Genomic DNA, 20,561 nt, shown 5'->3' with positions numbered 1-20,561 from the left:
GATTTTCCTGTCCCAGCGTTCCTGTGGGTCTCTTGATATGCGCATGCTCTAATATTAGACAATTGGTTTCTGATTGGCAAAAGTATGCACCCTGTCCAAGCAGAAGCCATAATCTTGGTCTGGGTAAGCTAGATCCACACTTAAAGATAACCTGTGCTCACCCTCTGGTGAGGCTTATCTAAAGAGGCAATGTGTAAAGTATTTGTGCAACACACACACAGTAACACAATGAATACACCATAAAAAGACTCCAGACAGGTTGAGAAAAAGCAGTTTATCATATTATAAACAAAATAAGAAAAAAATGACAAAAATCTAATGTACAGACTTTGAGATATTGAATTTTAAAGGCATAAACGCAGTAAAGTGCTTGGAAGCAAGTAGTGCTAAAAAGGTTACATTAAGTCATGCTGGACCAGGCCGAAGTCAAATATCAGGCTGACCACATGGAAGTGCAGGCCAGCTAAGAATCCACGCAGGACCTAGTGAACAAAGCACCTTTCCTGACGAAAACAGTTAGATGTGTAGATCTGCGCCATCTAGTGAAGGCGATGTGTCAGCATTGAAAATGGGTACTGGAGTCAAGAGGTGTCGAACAATTTGTCGCATCGGATTCTACCACGCAGTTGAGGGGGTGCATCAATCTCACCAAGATGCAGTGGCGGTGTACTCTGTCTGGTGCATCGATCTCTGAAGGCAAAGTGCTGGTTCCAATGTGATGTGCTCATTTTACTTGCGCAACTGGATCGATGCACCCGTTGTGATATACACAGACAGAAGATGCGTCAAATTCCGTGCAGCAAGTATCTGGGCCACATCCACTGAGTTCAGGCGTAGGACTAGGGGTAGAAACGTTGATATCCCTGAGTCTCAAGCAAGAGGAGGCAAGCCAACAAGCCCTTGGAGATCACTTGGAGGGAAGGTAGAGTCCAGCTCTCCTTCAGCAGAGTCAAAGAGCAGCAGACAGCAGGGAAACACAAGAGAAAAGCAAACCTTCCAAGCCTGCAGTCCAAAGATTAGTTGTTTAAGCAGCACAACAGTCCTTGTAACAAAGATTCAAGTTCAAGATCCAGAAGTGCCTAATTTGTTTTTGGGGTGTGGTCAGAAACCCAGTACTTATACCCAAAAGTGCCTTTGTTGTGGCGTGGGGTGACTTCAAGGCAGCTCTCTTAAATGCACATGTTCCCCTTACAGGCCAGACCTGCCTGCCAGGCTATCTGTGGGGGGTAATCGGTCCTTTGTGTGGGGACAGGATACTACCTATTCAATTGAAGTGTTAACCTCTCCATTCCATCCAGCCCAGGCAAGGCCATCAGAATGCAGATGTATGTAGATGGGTACTCAAACCCACCTATCCTTCCTGTGTTATGGCTGTCTAGAGGGAATGCACAAAGCATAGCTGTCCGCCACCTCAGACATGCATTGGGGACGGGCTGTCAGGCACACAAAGCAGTAAGTGCAGAGAAATGTCCACTTTCTAAAAGTGGCATTTCTAAAATAGTAATGTTAAATTTAACGTCACCAGTAAGTAGGGTTTATCACTACCATTCCAAACATATGAAACAGGAAACAGCTACTCCTCTCTGATCAGGAATTATAGCTTAAAAAGTGTATTAAGGAATTCCTGAAGCTAATCTATGAGAGGAGTAGGCCTCACAGTAGTGAGAAATGAAATATGCTGTTTGTCACTACTAGGACATGTAAACTATAAAGTAAATGTTCTACCTTTTGCTTACTTACCACCCTGCCCTAAGCCTACCTTAGGGGTGACTTATATGCAATAAAATTGAGGTTTAAGGCTTGGAAAGTAGTTTTAAATGCCAAGTCGAAGTGGCAGTAAACTGCCCACAAAGGCACTGCAGTGGCAGGCCGAGATGGGTTAGACAGGCTTCTTCTGTTGGTGAAACAATCATGGCTGCAGCACCAGCTGCAGTAAATTTACAGAGGCTTGGTATATACCTTACAAGGGACTTACAAGTAAATTAAATAGGTAAATTGTGAGACGTTGGCCTGGTATATGATGATCACTAATTCTAGTGAGCACCTTGCACCAGTCCAAATGACCCTTATGGATTGGTTGTAAGTCAACCTTATAGACCAGCTATCCTAGGGGTAGCATGGACAAAAGCAGTCTTAGGCTAAACTCAAGAGGGCATGTGAAGCCAGCTGTTTTACCATATGCAATCCTTTAAATACCAAATGAAAGGACACCACACAAGTTATATATTACAAAATATATGTATTTATTTCTAGAATAATCCCCTATACTCTTTATGAGCACAGAAGCACAAGCTTTAAACAAAGAACTCAATATAACATGCAATAAGCTGCACAATTATGGATAGGCCGGGTGGCCACTCAAACCATATATTAAAAAAGTGATATAAGTACCACGTCACGAACAATGGTAAGGCCTAGGGCCTTGGGAATCGCTGAGCCTACTCTGGACTAATGAAGGTTAAGACATAGGAGGCCCACGGGATGCGGGTGCAGTGTCTATAGGCAACCGCGCTTACCATACAAGTCAATGGTGCGTAAAAATCAGAAAGTTATAGGTTTAGGAGACTTCCGACTGGACTAGAACTTAGCCACTTGAAACTAGCACACTAGGGATGCAAATCACTACAGGGGCACTGGAGTACCCTCGTTACCTCACCCAACAGGAAGCGGGTGCATAGGTACCAAAGTGTGTCGGGTTTCTTCGTGGAGGTCTATGGAGCCTGGAGGAAAAGATGCTGCAGGCGGCCAGGAAAGAAGAGTCCGGTTGGATCCAAGGGTGGATCGAAGATGTAGAGTACCTGAAAGCAGAGGGGACAGAGTCTAGGTCACTAGCCAGTGACCAGGATGGAACCAGGATGGAACCAGGCAATGTCGGGTTGTGATCAGGTGCTGTCAAGTAGTTTGTCTCCGCTGCCATGTGGACCAGGAAGAATCGAGAATGACCAGCTGGCTCTTGCTGTCGGCGGTGTCGGTTCTCAAATCGGAGTCACCAAGCCTTGGCAAATGCAACCCACGCAGGACTCGAAGATGTCTTCTGGATCGAACCGGGAAGGTCAGATCGGTGGCTCCTTTTCAGAGGAGCTAGGGCCAGTCTGGAGCAACCAGACCAGCAGTTCAAAATCGAAGGTTCGTCGTCTCAGAGGCCACTAGCCAACGGGCAAGTGACCGGACAACGCGTCGAGCAGGAAAAGTGCAAAAGGGTCCCACGCAGCACTCGGTGAGTGTGGAGAGGTGATCTTCGGTGCACAGGCTGCTCGGGGCTGGGGCTTCTCAATCCCCAAAGCACAGCCTCGAGGGTATCTCGGGGGCTGCACAGGAAGCACTTCGCTGGCTTTCCAAGATGGCCGGTCCCACGTCTCACGTCGCCTCCACGGGTCTCAGCTTTGCTGGGACTGTGGATCAGGCTGTTGGAAGTCTAGGGGCCCGATGTAGGTAGCCAAATACCGGTCTGTAACGGCCGAAATTCAGTAATTTCGGCCCTTACCGGCCGGTTTAAGAGAATCGAGATGTATGTGACCAACAATGTACCGAATCAGTAAAAACCTGTCGGTAAAATACCGATTCGGTATTTGACGAATCGGAAAATACCGAATTCCCATTTCCCGATTCGGTAAACTAGAAACGGCAATTTACCGAATCGGAACTTACCGATTCCTCATTTACCGATTCGGCAAATAAGAAATGGTAAAAAAGGCATATCGAGATGTAGAAAACACAAAAAATACCGAATTCCATGAAAATCGGTATTTAAGAGTCGGTTATTACCATGGATTGAAAGCAGGTGGAAACCAGGTACAGGTTACAAAAGAAGGCCCCAAAATGCAACACTGCAACCACAATGGCAGCTTTTTATGTCATTGCAAGGTGGCTACGGATATAGGCAGCAGGAGAGAGGGTCTGGCTAAGGGAGGAGCAGGTGTATAGGCAGAGAATCACCCTCTTCCAACTGACTGAACCTGAAATCCTGCAAAGGTACAGACTCCACCCCAGAACCATCCTGGACCTGATCAGGGACCTCCACCCATATCTGGAACACCCAACCCCAAGAGCACATGCCATCCCACCCCACGTGCAGGTGTTGTGCTGCCTACATCTCCTTGCTTCTGGGAGCTACCAGCATGTGATTGCTGTGATTGGTGGGGTGTCCCAGAGCTGCCTGTCACGTTTCTTCAGAAAATTCCTTGACGCCATGATGTAGAGGATGGAACACTACATAGAGTTCCCTGACACACCTGCTGAACTAGCAAAGACAAAAACCGATTTCTATCACCTTGCACAGTTCCCGCACATCATAGGCTGTATCGATGGGACGCACATCCCACTATGCCCACCAGCAACAACTGAACACATATATAGAAACCGGAAGTCTACGCATTCAATCAATGTACAGGGATCTGCAATGCTGCCAACATGATAACGGACATTGTAGCGAAATTTCCAGGGAGTAGCCACGACTCCTACATATTCCAGAACAGTGGGATATACAGACGCCTTGTGGCTGGTGATTTTGGGGATGGATATCTGCTAGGTGAGTATGTGTGAGACACCCTGATAGTCAATGCAGAAGGAACAATCATGAGAATGTGACTAAACAAAATTTCATTTTCCACCCAGGTGACAGTGCATATGCCCTGCGTCCAATTGTTCTCACACCCAATCCTGAATCCATCCACCAGGAGCGAAAGGCGTTACAACGTGGCACACAGAACAACACGTTGCGTTTGTGGAACGCCCTTTTGGACTTCTGAAAAGCAGATTTAGGTGCCTCCATAAGAGTGGAGGTGCACGGCAGTGCACGCCACTGACCTGTTGTAAAATAATTGCTACCTGCGCCATGCTGCATAATCTTGCCACCAAGGAGGGCACAGAGGTAGAACTCACATATCATGAGGACATGGATGATGGGACAGAACAAACCGATGACAATGCAGTAGGTGCAGCACCAGCAACAGATGGCAGACTGAGATGCGCAGAAATAACAAACAGATATTTCTAATAGATTGATGAAACACAGGCAGGTTTACTTCTTGGAGCACTCTGTTTAATTTGCACTATGGGACTCCAAAGATTCAAGAGCACATGAACAAAATAAAATCCACTTTTCACACTGGGTGGCCAAAGTTCACTTCACTGTGACCTGTCCTGTGTTATGGATGAAATGTTAATGTTTGCGTTTACGCATGATGTTGTGGGAGCCACGGGGCAGGGGGCCAACTTGTGCAGTGGTGCCTGGGTCATCAGCATGTAGCCTGGTGCTCCAGCGAACATCATGGACAGGCGTGCTGGATCCACTCCTGCTTGTGGACTCCTCCGTGTCCACGACACACGTGTCACCAGCAGTGGCTGTCTGCTGTGTCAGCAGTACCTCCATAGTAGAGTTCACTCTCCCCATCCCCCAGGACAAGTCACTGCAGCAGTGCACAATATCTGTCTGCATATTCACAGACCGGCGCCATAGCAGGGTGGTTGCAGTTGCCAGGCGGTTGATGGATTTATTCAGCTGTTTCAGTTCGTGCCTGTTCCTGCGCCTTTCCGTCTGGTCACTCTCCAGCCTGTCACAGAGGGTACCCATGTGCACACCCATGTCCCTCACCCCCTCTGCCATGGACTCCATTCCTTTGGACATGGACTCCATTCCCAGGGCCATGGAGCTTATCCCCCTATCAATGTTAGACATCCTGCTATTGAGGATGCGCACCTGTCTGTGCACTGCCATGATCCCTTTGGCCTGCATGCGCTGGATCCTCACCATGGTGCTTTCCAACCCGGCAAACACCCCCTGCATTTCTTGTCCCTCCTCTTGCTCACGTGCCCTACGACCACGGGCATTTGCACGCCCAGATCCTAATGATCCCTGTTGCCCTGCGTTCCCAGGTAGTGCTGGAGTGCTAGGTGTCTGATCCCCCACCTCTTCCTCATCAGAGCTCTCCAGGATCCTGAGTGGTGGAACGTCCTGCCTCATTGGCCTCAATTGCACAGAGGGCCCTGAGCTTGGTGTTGTGGCACCTGCAGGTACTGGCGTGGTCTGTGTCTCAAACAGCAGGGGTGACTGTGGCTGTGCTGTGGTGTCTTCCTCCATTGCTGGGGATGCCTGCGTAGTGGAAGTGTCCTCAGGGACAGTGCTGGGTCCTGCGTTGTCAGTGGACTTCTCCCTCGCAACTGTTGCTGGTGCACTTGCCTCCCCTCCCTGCGCTGCACTGCGCGATGACTCTCCTGTGGGAAGACATGGACAATGATCACCTGTGTGTTTCCATTGGAAAAAATTCCTGTCACACAGTTTCCTGAGCTGCAACTGCTTGTGTATGGGGAGTGTGGCATGGCATGCAGTGTTCAGTGTTGGCTGCATTTATGAATGTTCCTATGACTACGATTACCATGATGCATTGCTGGTGAGTACTGACATGTGTTATGGATTGTGCATGTGTAACCCACATTGGGGAAGGGCCCAGGAAATGGGTGGGGATTCATGTCCATGCATCTTACCTTTCTTTCTTGCAGCTCTGGTTGAGCTGTCAGCATCCCCAATCCTGTGTATGCTTTCAGGCTCCATTGTGGATTCCACCATCTGCTCCAGTTCAGTGAGGCTTGGTGCACGGCTCTTCCCTCCACCTGTGGCTAAGGATTCTTTCCTCTGGCTTGCTATCTTCTTTTTAGTGGTGATCCTCAGATCATACCACCTTTTTTTAATGTCTTCTATCTCACGATGTGTGATCCCAAGGGCATTTATAATTTGCTCTGGATGGCCAGCCAGGTGGTTCTTTTAACAGACTCTGCCACTTGCAGGGACTGTCTCCCAAAAAGCTGGCTGTAATAATAATAAATAATAAAGACATTTATAGAGCGCATGGTAACGCCATCCCGGCGTGTCCCCGCGCTAAAAAACAGAGAAGACAGAACTCGCCAGGGGAGAGGACAGTGCGAGGCACAGGACATTAAAGTAGACTTATGAGGAGAGCAGATGAGTTTTCAGTTGACGTCGGAAAACAGTTTCCGAAGGCTCTAGGCGGAGACTGATGGGAAGTTTGTTCCATCCTATAGCAGCCGCCACTCTAAAGGACCGACCTCCCATTTTTTCTCTTCTATAGCGGTGGGTCACATGCCGCCCGATCTGAGCGATCTACGTGGTTCATACCAGGTAACCAGACCTGCCAGATAGCCGGGAGCTTTATGCCACAGGATCCGATGACTTATAAGGAGGGCTTTGAACATAATTCTTTTTTTCACTGGGAGCCAGTGGAGGGCCTCCAGGGCGGGTCTGGAGTTGGCTCTTCTTGGGAGTCTAAGTACTAGGCGGGCTGCAGCGTTTTGCAGTATCTGGAGTCGTCCTATGCTTTTACTAGAAGCTCCCAGGAAGAGGACATTCCCATAGTCGAGGCGTGATGTAATCAGTGCCTGGGTCATAGTGCGCCGAGCCTCCAAAGGAAGGAGGTCCAGGGTTTTATTGAGAGTCTTTAGGACTCCAAAGCATTTGCCTACTAAACGGTTGATGTGTGTCTCGTAAGAGAGTGTGAGATCCATCCATATCCCTAAGTTCTTAGCTTCAGAACACGGTGTAGGCATAGCACCTAAACAACTTGGCCCCCAGTCACAAGTCCAGAGCCGTTGATCACCACCAACTACCAAGACTTCTGTCTTGGAGCCGTTCAGTTTTAGGCAGTGATTATCCATCCAAGTGGCCAATGCTTGCATGCAGGCTCGGAAGTTATTGGCTCCAGCTGCAGGAGTTTGGGTGAGGGTGAGTAACAGCTGCGTATCGTCGGCGTAGGAGACAATCTCTACGCCGAACGATTGAACTAACTCAGCCAGGGGGGCCATATATAAGTTAAAAAGGGTAGGACTTAAAGCAGAGCCCTGTGGCACGCCCTGTTCTAATACCCTCTCCTCAGACTGAAACGAGCCTCGTTGGACCTGAAAGCTTCTGCCTGTCAGAAACGATTTTAGCCAACCGAGTGCTCTATCAGTCACACCTCCTCTGTTCAGACACTGTAGCAAGGTGATATGTGCTACAGTGTCGAACGTTGCGCTAAGGTCTACCATGACCAGTGCCATGGTTAGGCACTGATAATGCTGCACTACCTCCTCCACCAGCACCTGGAGCTCAGTTGTGCTGAATTTGATCTTCCTTTTTCGGTCAACACCATCCTTCTGGGCTTCCTGGGACTCCATGGTGATGCTCTGCTGGGCTTAGTGCAGCCTGCTTCTCTGTCTTCCCTCCAGCTCTCCAGACAGTTCTGTGGTTCTGCACCTGCATGGGTGCGGCCAACTCCAGGTACTGGGTGTGGTACTTGCTTCTGATTGGTTGATTTCACATTGGCTTTGTTGTGGGGTGTGGTGGGTGTCCCTGATTGGTTGAGTGGCTCATATGTCTTCCATTCGAATTTTCGAGATCGGCTTTTACAGAATCGGTAAATACCGATTCGGTAATTTCCGATTAGGTAAATACCGATTTGGTATCTCCCATTCATTCCTATGGGCATGGAGGCCCATAGGGTTGAATGGGTGATACCGAATCGGTAATTACCGATTCGGACATTACCGAATCGGTATTTACCGAGTCAGGATTCCAACTGTTACCGAATCTGTAATTTTTTACCATTTTTTTACCTACATCCTGTTTTCCGATTCATAAATACCGATTCTGTATCAATCGGTATTTATGAACCAGTAAAATGGAATTACCTACATCGGGCCCTAGGAGTCCAGGTCTTGTCGGTCTCTGTCGTTCGAGCTCCGGCGGGAGCAACAGCAAAGAAAACCTTTGAGCGCTGATGGTGCCTGCTTGCAGAGGGTGGCCACTCCTTGACCACAAGGGAGATTCTTCAGTCTTCTATGTCGAGTAGGATGTCAAAGGGTCCAGAGTTTCATTTCAAAGTTTCAGTCAGGATGATCTGATGTGCCATGGCACAGCTCCTACCTTTATTCCAAATCAAGGGGCTGGATCACCTGCTAGGTCCCTTCTATGGGTGGGACCCAGGAAGGGGGTGGTTACACCCCTTTCCCTTTGTCCAGTTTCGTGCCAGAGCTGGGGCTGGAATGCCCCAGCACCGGTTTGTACTGGACTTTGCATGGGACACCTTGTGTGCCCCAGGCAGTGTCTAGTTTCATTCAGCCCTCCCTGCCCCAATCCACTATCTCCTGTCTGGGGTGGTGTAACACCTCCCTGTGACAGGAAACCTTTTGTCCAAGCCTCCCCTGCCGGAGTTTCGGTCAGCAGCAGGAGGCCAAACTCGTGTCTGTGGCAGCAGCATCCATTTTGTGATGCTGAGGCTCTGGTTAGATTTAACCGCGTTTAAGGAAAGTAACATGTCTTCTCCCTCTAGAAGGATGTAATGCTACCCCCGTCGTCAGGACTGGCGAGGGGGTAGTATTCCAAAGCATATGACACCTTACACGACATGTTTTGATAAAGCCAAACCAAAGTTAGCAAGTAACCGCGAGGATTATAATGCACTTAAACCCTTCCATGCTGGGCTGTTTCCGGCGCTGTGCGGTAAACAAATGAACAGGGCGGGGCCGTGACGAACCCCAGCCGTCATCAGCACAGGAGCACCGTGGAGCGTGACGGCTGGGTTCGTCATCAGCATGGAAGGGGTTAAGAGTATATGGTATGGCAATATCCCAGAACAGCTAAGGGACATGGTTCCGAAAGCTGCATACAGGCTCTGCTCATGCTAGAGCACCATCTCACAAAAAACCAAGCACTCTGCCTCCAGGATTGTTAAGGCCTGCCATAGGAGTGACTTATAGGTGTATATGTGTCCAGATATAGGTTTAGATATAGGTATATTATATCTAAGCAAGGGGTGATTACACCACCTTGCCCCAGCTGAGTGATCAGCCAGTTGTGTCATTTTGGATAGCCAGCCAGGGGTGGCAAAAGATATGCTGCAGCCCCTGATAGGCCTTGGATGCACCTATGCCCTGGGTACCTATAGTACACTGTACAGGGGCTGATAAGGTGACCCAATACTGAATTGGTAATGTACCTAAGGTACATGGTTATGAATTTAGAGAGAGAACATCAGGCTGTGGGTCTGATTAGCAGGCCCACAGCCACATTAAGTCGAAAACCAGTGAAGCAAAAAGCAAAAAATGGGGTGACCATAGGAAAGCAGACCCTACTCTCCTACATCAATTAAGTATGCACCAATTGCACACATGTTTAGGGAAGAAGCACATGCCCTTCAGCACTGATTAGCAGTGGTAAAGTGCTCAAAGTCCTAAGGCCAACAAAAGATTCAGCAAAATGTGCAGCCAAAAAGATTGAGGTAAAACCACCATAAGACTGACAAGTCTAACACCAAGTATTTAAATACTCCCGCTCGCCGGGGAGTCTGGAAGTAAATCTGGAGGAGAACCCACCATAGGGTTTATGGCTGATTCCCCCCAGTTCACCCTCAGGCCTGACACTTCTTTGCAGATTTTTAGAATATCAATTAGCTTTAGGATGGATTGGTTTAGGCACTGGATATAAAGGAGGACATTGTCTGCATACAAAGAGATGCAGCCCTCTAATTTTCCGCCATACCTCAAGCTCTACACCTGCACGTCCCGCCAATCTATTTGGCATGTGGTTCAGTTGCGAGAGTGAGCAGGGGAGGAGACAGCAGGCCTCTGCCTATCTGGAACAGCTGTGAGTAAATCCTGTTCACTCTGACCCTAGCCATAGCATCATGTATAACAGCCTCACATGCTAAATGAATCTAGGACCAAAATTAATATTTTTCAAGATATTGTGGAGGAAAGACCATTCAAATGGGCCAAAGGCCTTCTCAAAGTCAAGTTGCATCATGGCTGTGTGGTCAGATACAGAATGTATGTGGTCCAAGTACATATTTAGCCTCCTAAGACAAGGCCTTGTGCCTCTGACTGGCATGAAGCCATTTTGATCGCAATGCACTGGGGGGGGTCTCACCTGTTTCAGTAGCCTTGTTGCTGAGGCCTTTGCAACTATTTTGACTTAAATATTTATTAGGGAGATCAGTCTGTAAGACGTGCAGTCTGTAGGTGGCTATATGGTTTGGGGAGGGCTACCACTAAGGCAATCCAGATATCATAGGGAAGTAGCAAAACTGTCTCTGCAGCTTCAACCTTCGTGAGGAAGTGAGAGAGTACTGTTGATGCAAACCTTTCCAAGAATTGCATATGGAATCCATTTGAACCAGGCACCTTCTCAGATGGCATCTCCTACAAGGCTGCAAATAACTCCTCCTTCAACAGGGGAGCATCCAAATTCACCCTTCCACTAATGGAGAGCCTCGGCATGACCAGGTTTGCAGGCGAGAGGTTTTGTTGCTCCAACCCGCCCGGCGGCTTCGATTGGTAAAGTGCCTCATAGTAATGTGTGATTTGTAATGGGTCACCTCACTGTCGGGCCCTATGTCTATGGGACAAACCTGTCTTCCAGAGTTGGCTGCAAGCCTGTTTAGCAATTTTCCTGTCTTGCCTCAAATTCGTACTCTCAGTTTTTAAAAATCAGACACTGGTGCCCTGGCATAAGTCACCAGTTTCTGTTTAAGGGCCTCCTTAGTAGCCTCTAGATTACAAAATGTGTCAAGATCTCTCATTTGGTTAAGGCGGTACTTTTCTTTCTCCTCCCAGAGGGTGTGCTAATATTAACCCCCAAAGAACTGCTTTCATTGCCTCCCACAATGTGATTAGGGAGACTTCTGTTGTGGAGCTTGCTCTTAAGTAGAGTTTTATCTTTTTCTTCATGTGTTCTTAAAACCTAAATTGTAAATTGAATTGTAAATTGATACTTGTATAGCGCACTACTCACCCGCAAGGGTCTCAAGGCGCTTGTACGAATACCGCTGTGGAACCCATCCTGGCTTTCCCTGTGAGGCGTCCACTCCTGGGCACCCCCAAGGTGGAGGCCAGGCATCCTTAGCATTGTGGGGGCCATTGTGGCGATTAAGCAAGCTATTGCCCAGAGATGCAGAGTGGGACTCCATGATTGGAATAGGCACCGAGGCGGGAATTATCAGGTCGATGGAATTTTGAGCCCAAGACCCGCCGAGGCGGGGAATTGAACCCTGGTCCCGGGCTAGACCTCTGCATCAGGGTCTGCCGCTCTAACCATTGAGCCACACTTTTCCACCTATCCTAACATCCTTCAGCCACCCAACCTAAAGGCTCCAGTGCATGTTAGACCTACACCTCCCCAGCCCCATAGTTAATTACATCGGTGATTGGCCCAACAGTAACCCTTCATGAATTGTAGCTCCTGACGACTATCAGAGTCCAGCAACTGGGAGGAAGAAGTAGTCTAGTCTTGAATGTGACCTATGAGAGTGGGAATAAATTTGCTTTCCACGAATTGCAAAGTCGCAGGGACTCTGCCCATGATGCAATGGGTAAGCCCCTCTTTTCACATCAAGTTGTAGGTACATGACATCATTGAAATCCCCCCTACGATAAGCTCCTAATCCAGGCCCAAGGTGATAAATGTCATCAGATTTTTCATCGTAGTCGCCTGCAGGGTCGGTGGAATATACACAGACACTACTGCCAATGGAATGCCAAACAGGAAGCCCGTAACAACCACATATCTATCTATGGCATATCAGATAGTGTCCACGACCATCAGGGGAAAAGTAACTCCTCTGGAACCCCTAGTGAACACTGCATGATTAAAGACCTAGTGTCCAAAAATGCACCCCTATTCCCAAGAAAATGTGTCTCTTGCAATTATGGAACCATTAGGACCAGATTGTGGGCCTGTCGAAGGATTGTTGTGCATTTTATTTTATCCAACAACCCACTGAAATTCCAAGACAATTGCTTGTAATGGATGGTGTTGTTGTCAGAGGTCATGGCAGGTCATTGCGCCCATTTGACTGGGGTCCGCAATCTGTTTTGCATGAGACGTAGTGTTGTGACCAAAATCAACCCTAAAGTACCCAACTGTCCCCCCAACAACCCTCTACTCAATGCCTCTAAAGTGGAAGCATTTTTCGCCTCCAAAAACAAGCAATCCCAATAGAAACAACATACAATACAATGTAATACTTAATCAAAATAAAGTAACCACAATAATCTTGTGTAGTGGGGAGTGCTTTGCCTCGGGCCAGCCCCTCTCCCAAGAGGCAATATGTCTCTTCTCCCTCCATGAATGAGAAAACACTTGTAGCTCTACATGGAGAAAAGAAAGTAAGGGGACTAAACCCCTCCTCTATACCGCTGAATATTATCTCATCATCTACTAGTAGGGTCCCCTTCCTGGTACTCACCAGAGCTCTATGAGGAGGATGCCCTATGTTTATCCTCCTGTTATAACCAGATTTGGCCTCCTATCAGTGTGTTGCATTTCAGCCTTCAGTCTCCCGAGATGTCATTGGCTCCTTTGTTGATATAGGCAGTTGTTTCATCTCTGCCGCTCAGATCCAGGTCTCTTCCGGGCTATAAAATAAAAATGGTTCCCTACTGATAGATAACTTTTAGTTTGGCAGGGTACATCAGCACATTCAATGTACATAGCCCTGACTTTCCACTTAACCTCTAACATTTACGAAAGAGCTCCACTTAACTGTGTAATTGGGGAAGAGCATAAACTTGGAGTCAGTGCAAAGGACGTCTGGATGTTGGCGTGCCTGCCGCGGTATACAGTCTCTGCCTACAAAGTTCAGTACCCTAATGATAATGGCTCTAGGCTGTGTCACCGGCGGAGGTCATGGGGCCAGCGCCCTGTGTGCACTTTCCAGAACAAAGTAGCGGGATAGCTCACAATCGGGGACCCGGGTTCTGAACTATTCTGTGAGGAATTTCTCTGGGTGCTGGTCCACCACGCCATCTGACAGGTCTACCAGCTGGGAGGGGACAGAAGGGTCCTCCCTACACACAATGCAAGGGACATCTGGCCACGCTTGTCTCTGTGAGGTCATGTCTTACTGGCCCAATGCTGGGGCCCCCCTCTCTCCCCTCCTCTCTCCAGATGTCCTCCTGAGACACCATGGTGATCAGGGGAGGAGTAAGGCTGGGCGTGTGCGACCGTCACTGCCCCCCCATTGGCCTTAGCAGTCTCCCAGGACTTCTGGGCTCCCAGAGGGGGATCACCTCTTGAGGTTGAAGCCATGTACCCAGTCTCCTACCTTTGGGGCGAGACATCTTGTGTGGGTCCCGGCCCACCTGGGCTGTAACTTTGTCGTGGATGCTCATGCTGCCTATCCAATCTCCTCTAATGTGGCCCACCAATTCGGCTCGGCAGTCACAATCCGATGTGGCTGCCTAAACGTGAAAAGCGGTCCCTACCACTCCCCTCCCATGTGGCTGTTTCCTCTGTGCCCCAAGAGTCAATACGGAGGTAAAGATGGATAGCCGCTGTGGGATTGCAGCTCCAGGATGGATACGTTGGCAGCAGGCGTCATTTGCCTAATGATTTTCTCTCATCCCTGGCTCCCTGCATGGGCTTGGGTAGGACAAAGGGTACAAGAGTAGGGGCCGCAACATGGATGTTTGCATCGGAGAAAAGGTTTCCCCATAGTCGGCTCGCCCAGTCTGCAGTTGCAGCCCTGCCCACGTGTGGCACCCAGTCCCGCTCCTCCACTCTAAGGTCCCTGTTCTGCTGTTTCCAGCCACCGCTTGGAAGTTAAAGCGGCTTTGTGCCACACCCTGGCCACTTGGCTGTCTTCTCTCCCTTGCGCGACCCAGGAGTCGATGCACAGGGGGGTTCACCATTGTGAGTTCACAGCTTCAGGAGATGTTGGTCACCGGCAGGCACGTCTCCAGGCAGGTCGTACGAACACCCAGGCTGTTGATCGCCAAAATTATCTCTCATCCCGGTCTCTCTGGATGGGCTTCTGTGGGCCAAAGGGGGTTAGTATACAGGCTACCACACCGGTGCTTATGGCTGAAAAAAGGTAGCCTAAGGGTCGGATTCAGCAGGATTTTGGTTAAGTCTGTGGGTGGGTTTTTAAGTGTTCAGAAATTTGGCGCTCAACTTCTTACAGTAAAGTATTAGCTTGTCGTGGCATCAAGGTAGGTGCTTCTTGGTCAGAGGAAAACCTTAACCTCTGTAAAGAGAAGAGGTACAGCAACCCCCCTCTTATTTCAATTTGGCAGGGAACCAGAGCACACTATACGTTTTCAAATGATATTTTCTTCATCAAGTGTTCATTCATTCGGGATAGATCACACCAAATAGAGATTTTCAAAAGATTTTATTCATAAACAGTGTCCACCTCTCGGGAATCACTGTACCTGTCACTTAAGCCTACACGTGTTTCATCACAGCATGTGGCTGTGACTCTTCAGGGCTGATCTTATTGATCGAGGCGCGTGGTCGGGGAGCCGGTGATAGTTCCAACCCGTTCCTTATCGGGTAGTTTTGTTGTGTTGTAGATTCAGACACTCATTCAGTCAGCTTGTATAGCTTCGGTCTCCAAGTGCGGGAACCCGCACTTGGAGACCGAAGCTATACAAGCTGACTCACGGGCTGAACACGGCCTGAATACAATTAGTGACATTTACTCACTGTGAAAATCCTAAAAGTTTGCTGACGGCACCCGGAAATACCGATTAGTGCCTGAATCTACAACACAACAAAACTACCCGATAAGGACCGGGTTGGAACTATCACCGGCTCCCCGACCACGCGCCTCGATCAATAAGATCAGCCCTGAAGAGTCACAGCCACATGCTGTGATGAAACACGTGTAGGCTTAAGTGACAGGTACAGTGATTCCCGAGAGGTGGACACTGTTTATGAATAAAATCTTTTGAAAATCTCCATTTGGTGTGATCTATCCCGAATGAATGAACACTAGATGAAGAAAATATCATTTGAAAACGTATAGTGTGCTCTGGTTCCCTGCCGGATTCAGCAGGATTCTCGGAACTGGCACGGAGCTCTCGTAAAATGTAGCCTCCATCTTACACTACTTGGCAACTCCTCCCAGTAATCTCTTTCTTGATGCTCTTTACAATGTAGTGGAGGTGAGGGATTTGTCAATAGTAGGCAAGAACTTTGGGAGCCAGGATGGTATTCATCAGATAAGGTAGATACTGTATTGTTTAGAAAGAGCATACACAATTTATTGGGTCAAGAGCAGAGTGACCACTTCTGGTAGCAGCACACCTGTACACTGTCAGCTTACCCATATTCACTGTTTCTGCATCTTTGATCAATTACTCGCAAAAGTAATAGTTCTGCTTTTAAAGGGGGTGAACACAAGGTGCTAAGGCCGTGAAATGCCCAAATAGGAAGTGAACATAGTATGCTATTTCTTGTACAAATGTTTTTCTTAGTTTTTGAGTTTCTTGAGGTGTGCAGCCTTTTGTGACTTCCGTCTCTGTGAGACTCATGAGAGTCTAGATGTGTTGACAACGGTCTTGGTAATGCTGATATTTTAATTATATTTTTAGGATCCATCTATTCTGCTTGAAGAAGTAACACCACCGGAACAAATGGATGCCTTCGACATGCCCACCATTGCAGCTGAGAAATATGTGAGTCTTCTTTAAAGTTCTATACCATCAAGTTCATGTGCCCTCTCTCTCAAACTCTGTCGCTTCCATTGCATCTACACAAAACAAAGTAAATCCAAAAGATACCAGAGGAATAACTGCCCATGGAAACTGTACTCCATTCTCAGAAACAAAAGGAATTCATTACAATATTACCGCGGAGTGAATAGTGTAGTAACTCAGTCGGGCTCGATGTAGGCAAATAGTATTTACAGATTCGAAAATACCGAATTTTACCGATTCTGTATTTTCGAATCGGTAAATGCTATGTAGCTAAAAATTCGGTAAAAATTGACGAATCGTTAAGATTTGGTATTTACCGAATCGGTATTTATCGATTTGGTAATTGCCATTCATTCCTATGGCCCTGGAGGCCCATAGGAATGAATGTCAATTACCGAATCGGTAAATACAGATTCGGTAAAATAGAGAAAGAGTCAAGGGTGGCAGGGTGGCACATTGACACCCTGTTGCACCCCTGAATAGTGCTTATGTGCACATGTGGCACACATACATGCCCTAAGGGCATGTATGTCTGCCACATGGCACTGGTGTAAATGCATGGATTTGCATTTACAGAGGTATTCGTAATTTACCACCAACTAATAGTTGGTGGTAAATAACAAACTCTTAAAGCAAGGAAGCACTCTTCAAAGTGCTTCCTACATGTTATTTACCGATTCGGTAAATACCGAATCAGTATATGATGATTCGGTAAATACTGAATCGGTAAATACCGATTCGGTATTTACCGAATCTGTAAATTGGCCTCCCGTTACCAACCGGTAATAGCCGTCCTACATCTGGCCTTCAGTCTCCCATCCAGTGGTACCCTTAGAGAGCTAGAACCGATTTCGGAACTTCAACGCTGGTTTTAGTGCACAGCGTAAATGGACAGAGGTGGAAGCTATCTCTTGCTGGAAACAGGAATTAATTAAAACAATCACCCTTCTGACTACAAGAGTAAACTCTTCTGTGAGAGAAGAGAACAAAGTACCCAGGGGTTGATCATATTTGTGGACGAGCAAGGAACTATGGGATCAAAAATTCCCTTTCACCTTAGGAGCAAATTTAGCTTTTTCTATCCTCACTTCTAAACCAGGCAAAGGATTCAGCTGCATTGGCAACGAGCAACAGAGAAAACAATCTCCTATTCCCTGGGATCAACCTGTTACTGGCAATGCCCACAGTTTACCATTTTTTTAGAAAAATAAGTCATCTGTTATGCATGTTGTCACATCTAAATAGTCTTCTCATTTCTATTCTCTCTATCTACCAGCTCGAGGACATGATCAAATGTATGAAAAACACTCTCAAGTTGTGCGACTACATACTTTCTAAGTAGGGTGAGGTAAGATTTTGATACTTTTGTTTTCTGTTATTGTCAGTGAGAGTGTGAGTACTATCAGATTGAAATGATAACACAACAAACCATCACAAATCAATGGGGTCACTGGAATGTAATGTAAATGCAAGGTGGATTTGTACAGTGCTGCTTGTCACCCATGAGTTTAGCCAGGCGCTTCTACTATACAATTTTGGGTTTGCTGTACTTACCAAATAATCCACCCTATGCTACATAGATTGCAGATTTCCACAAATAAATGTATTGATAGTTTAGAATAATCAAAAATACCATATGGTGCTGCGCCACAGCAAACATTAACTACTCACCAGATTACCTCACCCACGTGCTATACTGGTATAAGAGAGGCAAAGCTTTTTGGGAGAACAGCATTAATGGGTGATAAAATAGCAGAATAGTATTCTCACAGAATGTAATAAATTATGCTGCATAATTTTCACTGTGTCCCATAATATAGCCTTCCAAATGTGCCTCCTGAACATTGATATCGCCATACACTAATATAACTGACAAAAAAGCGAGCCAAAATATCAAAAGGTAAAAATGAACAGATTTTCTGTACCTAATTCCACATATGTGTACCAAAAATATATATACATATATCTTCATTTATGTGGAGTTAAGAATGGTAAATATATCTGCCTCTCTTTGCATTTACCATTCAATATTTTGTGCTTCGATATTTTGTCCATGGCATTAGTGTGCAACAATATTCTTGTACGAGACGTTCAAGAGTGCAATTGGCCCTTCATAGTCTCATAATTCCAGAAGCCCTTCTGGCAGAAGGCCTTTGATTAATGTTTTAAATTACAATTGGGTGTGTTCAATAGGAACGAAATACATAGGTTTTCAAGTCTAGAGAAATATGTAACCAACAATGGACATGGAGAGACTGAGGGATCACATCCCATTGGTGCTGGAGAAAGAGCGATTCTGGGGTAGGGTTGTCCAAAGCAGTTGTCATCAAAGAAATACCTCTAGGTTGGGAAATATTGGGTGCAAAACCTTTTAGAAAAGAAAGACAGTGGACCTTTACTTTTGTGAATCAGGCCCTTTGTTTTTATGAATTCATAGATGTATCATCTGAAAATACAGCCACCAAGAGCTTGGCTGTGATCCCAGTATGGATGCTTTGTGATTTCAAAAGAGGAGCATAATAATTCTGAATGTCTGGTTCAGATGCAAGGGGGGGGGGGCATGAGTAAGCATTGGTATCTGCCCCCTTGAGTTTAAGACTGGCATTTATCAGGTTGGGAACACATTGTTAAAAAAAAACCATCTGATTAGAAAACACCTACTGCCTGTTTAGGGACTTCACAGAGTCTTGAATTCTGTAAAGTAGCTCCTGTGTAGTAGAGGGTGTGACACTGAAGAGGGCAAGAGGCAGATGCTGGAGTACAATATTTGAAGGCAGCACATTTTTATGAACTAACTTACCTCTTGCAATATTTGAAGAGGCACAATCTTTTCAGTGCTGACTCCCCTTCACCTTGGTTAAATGTATTCAAATTCTTTGCAAGCCAATGTTGGAAACAAGGCAAAATATATCTTATGAGTTCATGGTGCCTCAATTGCTTGCTGCACTGTAAGGATGGACAATTGCCTACTTGACCTATCTGACCATGTACCTTTCATCTTCCAGGTACCAGCCTAAGTACCATCTCTTTGGCCTTTGATTCGGACCACTGTGGCTGATATCACTGATAGCATTTATTGAGGATCCCTCACCATCTCCCTTTCTGATGAGCACTCAGTGCTGAAACACCATCTCCCACCAGAGGACATGCAGAAAACCATTAGATATCATTGAACAGAAAAGCTTCACCAGCCATAGAGAAACACGAAGATTCGACTTTTGTGATTTGGTGAAGGATGATGACCCTATCTCAGGAGTACGGTTGAGGATCACCTTGAATGACAACGAAGTATCGCTTCCGCCGGTCTGGGGCTCCTGCATCAAATAATTAACCGATATCAGTCTTGACACGTTGGTTCACCACAACCTGAGCAATTTAAGCAGTTGTAAATAGTTATTGTACAGCCATGATGAATTTTAAATTGCCTACTATTTGTAATGTGGATCTGACTCCTTAAAATATTTGTATTGCGAATGCTGTTTCCCAGACTCACTGAATATAAACATTGTACATTTTTTGTATGTAATCTGTTTTTAGGGCCCTTGGCAGTAAATATTTTTTTTTAAAGACAATAAATCACTCTTGCCTTTAATGAGAACTCTCATATATTCTTGGCTACACGGTAATCCTTGAAGATCGAGTTTCAAAACTAAGTAGGTTTGGGGCCCATTGCATCACCATGCGTCACTCATGAAAAATCACTCTCAGCATGGTTTTTCTATGCAGAATTTAAGATTTGGATTAAACATGTTTCTTCAATCACATAAAAAAGTTTGAAACACAGGGACCCACTGATCTTTGTCTATTAATTCACTTGGGTCAGTCCTGTGCAAGGGAAGCAATGTAAAATAAAGAATTCCTTTCATTAGCCTGGGGGGTAAACTGCTCCACTCACGGAGTTTGCAGAGTTTTCCCCTCTTTGCTCTGTGCGGAGTTACGAAAAACTCTATGTAGTAGCATGGAACTGAGTTTTTCTTCTTGGATGGGTTGCCAACGTTAATTTGGTAAGACCAAGCTAGGAAAATCCACCGCTAGACTATCTCCTGGGGAGATTTCTCAACACGAGCGGTCACAGCAGGTGATTACCGCTCACA

At 46.6% G+C, this 20,561-nt stretch overlaps 1 protein-coding gene across 1 annotated transcript in view; it reads left to right on the top strand.

Annotated features, from left to right (window-relative positions):
* LOC147691860 (maestro heat-like repeat-containing protein family member 2A) overlaps window positions 1-19,998 on the top strand; it is a 93,988-nt gene extending 73,990 nt beyond the window's left edge. Inside the window, exons 7-9 of the mRNA XM_086936694.1 lie at window positions 16,363-16,446; window positions 17,744-17,815; window positions 19,473-19,998. Of these exons, the coding sequence (XP_086792820.1) occupies window positions 16,363-16,446; window positions 17,744-17,809 (150 nt within the window). The 3' untranslated portion in view covers window positions 17,810-17,815; window positions 19,473-19,998. The remainder of the gene's footprint in view (window positions 1-16,362; window positions 16,447-17,743; window positions 17,816-19,472) is intronic.
* The last annotated feature ends 563 nt before the right edge of the window (window positions 19,999-20,561 follow it).

This window comes from Lissotriton vulgaris, chromosome 9 (assembly GCF_964263255.1).
Source record: "Lissotriton vulgaris chromosome 9, aLisVul1.2, whole genome shotgun sequence".
Classification (NCBI taxonomy): Eukaryota; Metazoa; Chordata; class Amphibia; order Caudata; family Salamandridae; genus Lissotriton; species Lissotriton vulgaris.
Note: the sequence above shows the minus strand (reverse complement) of the source record. Positions and strands in the feature narration are given on the sequence as shown.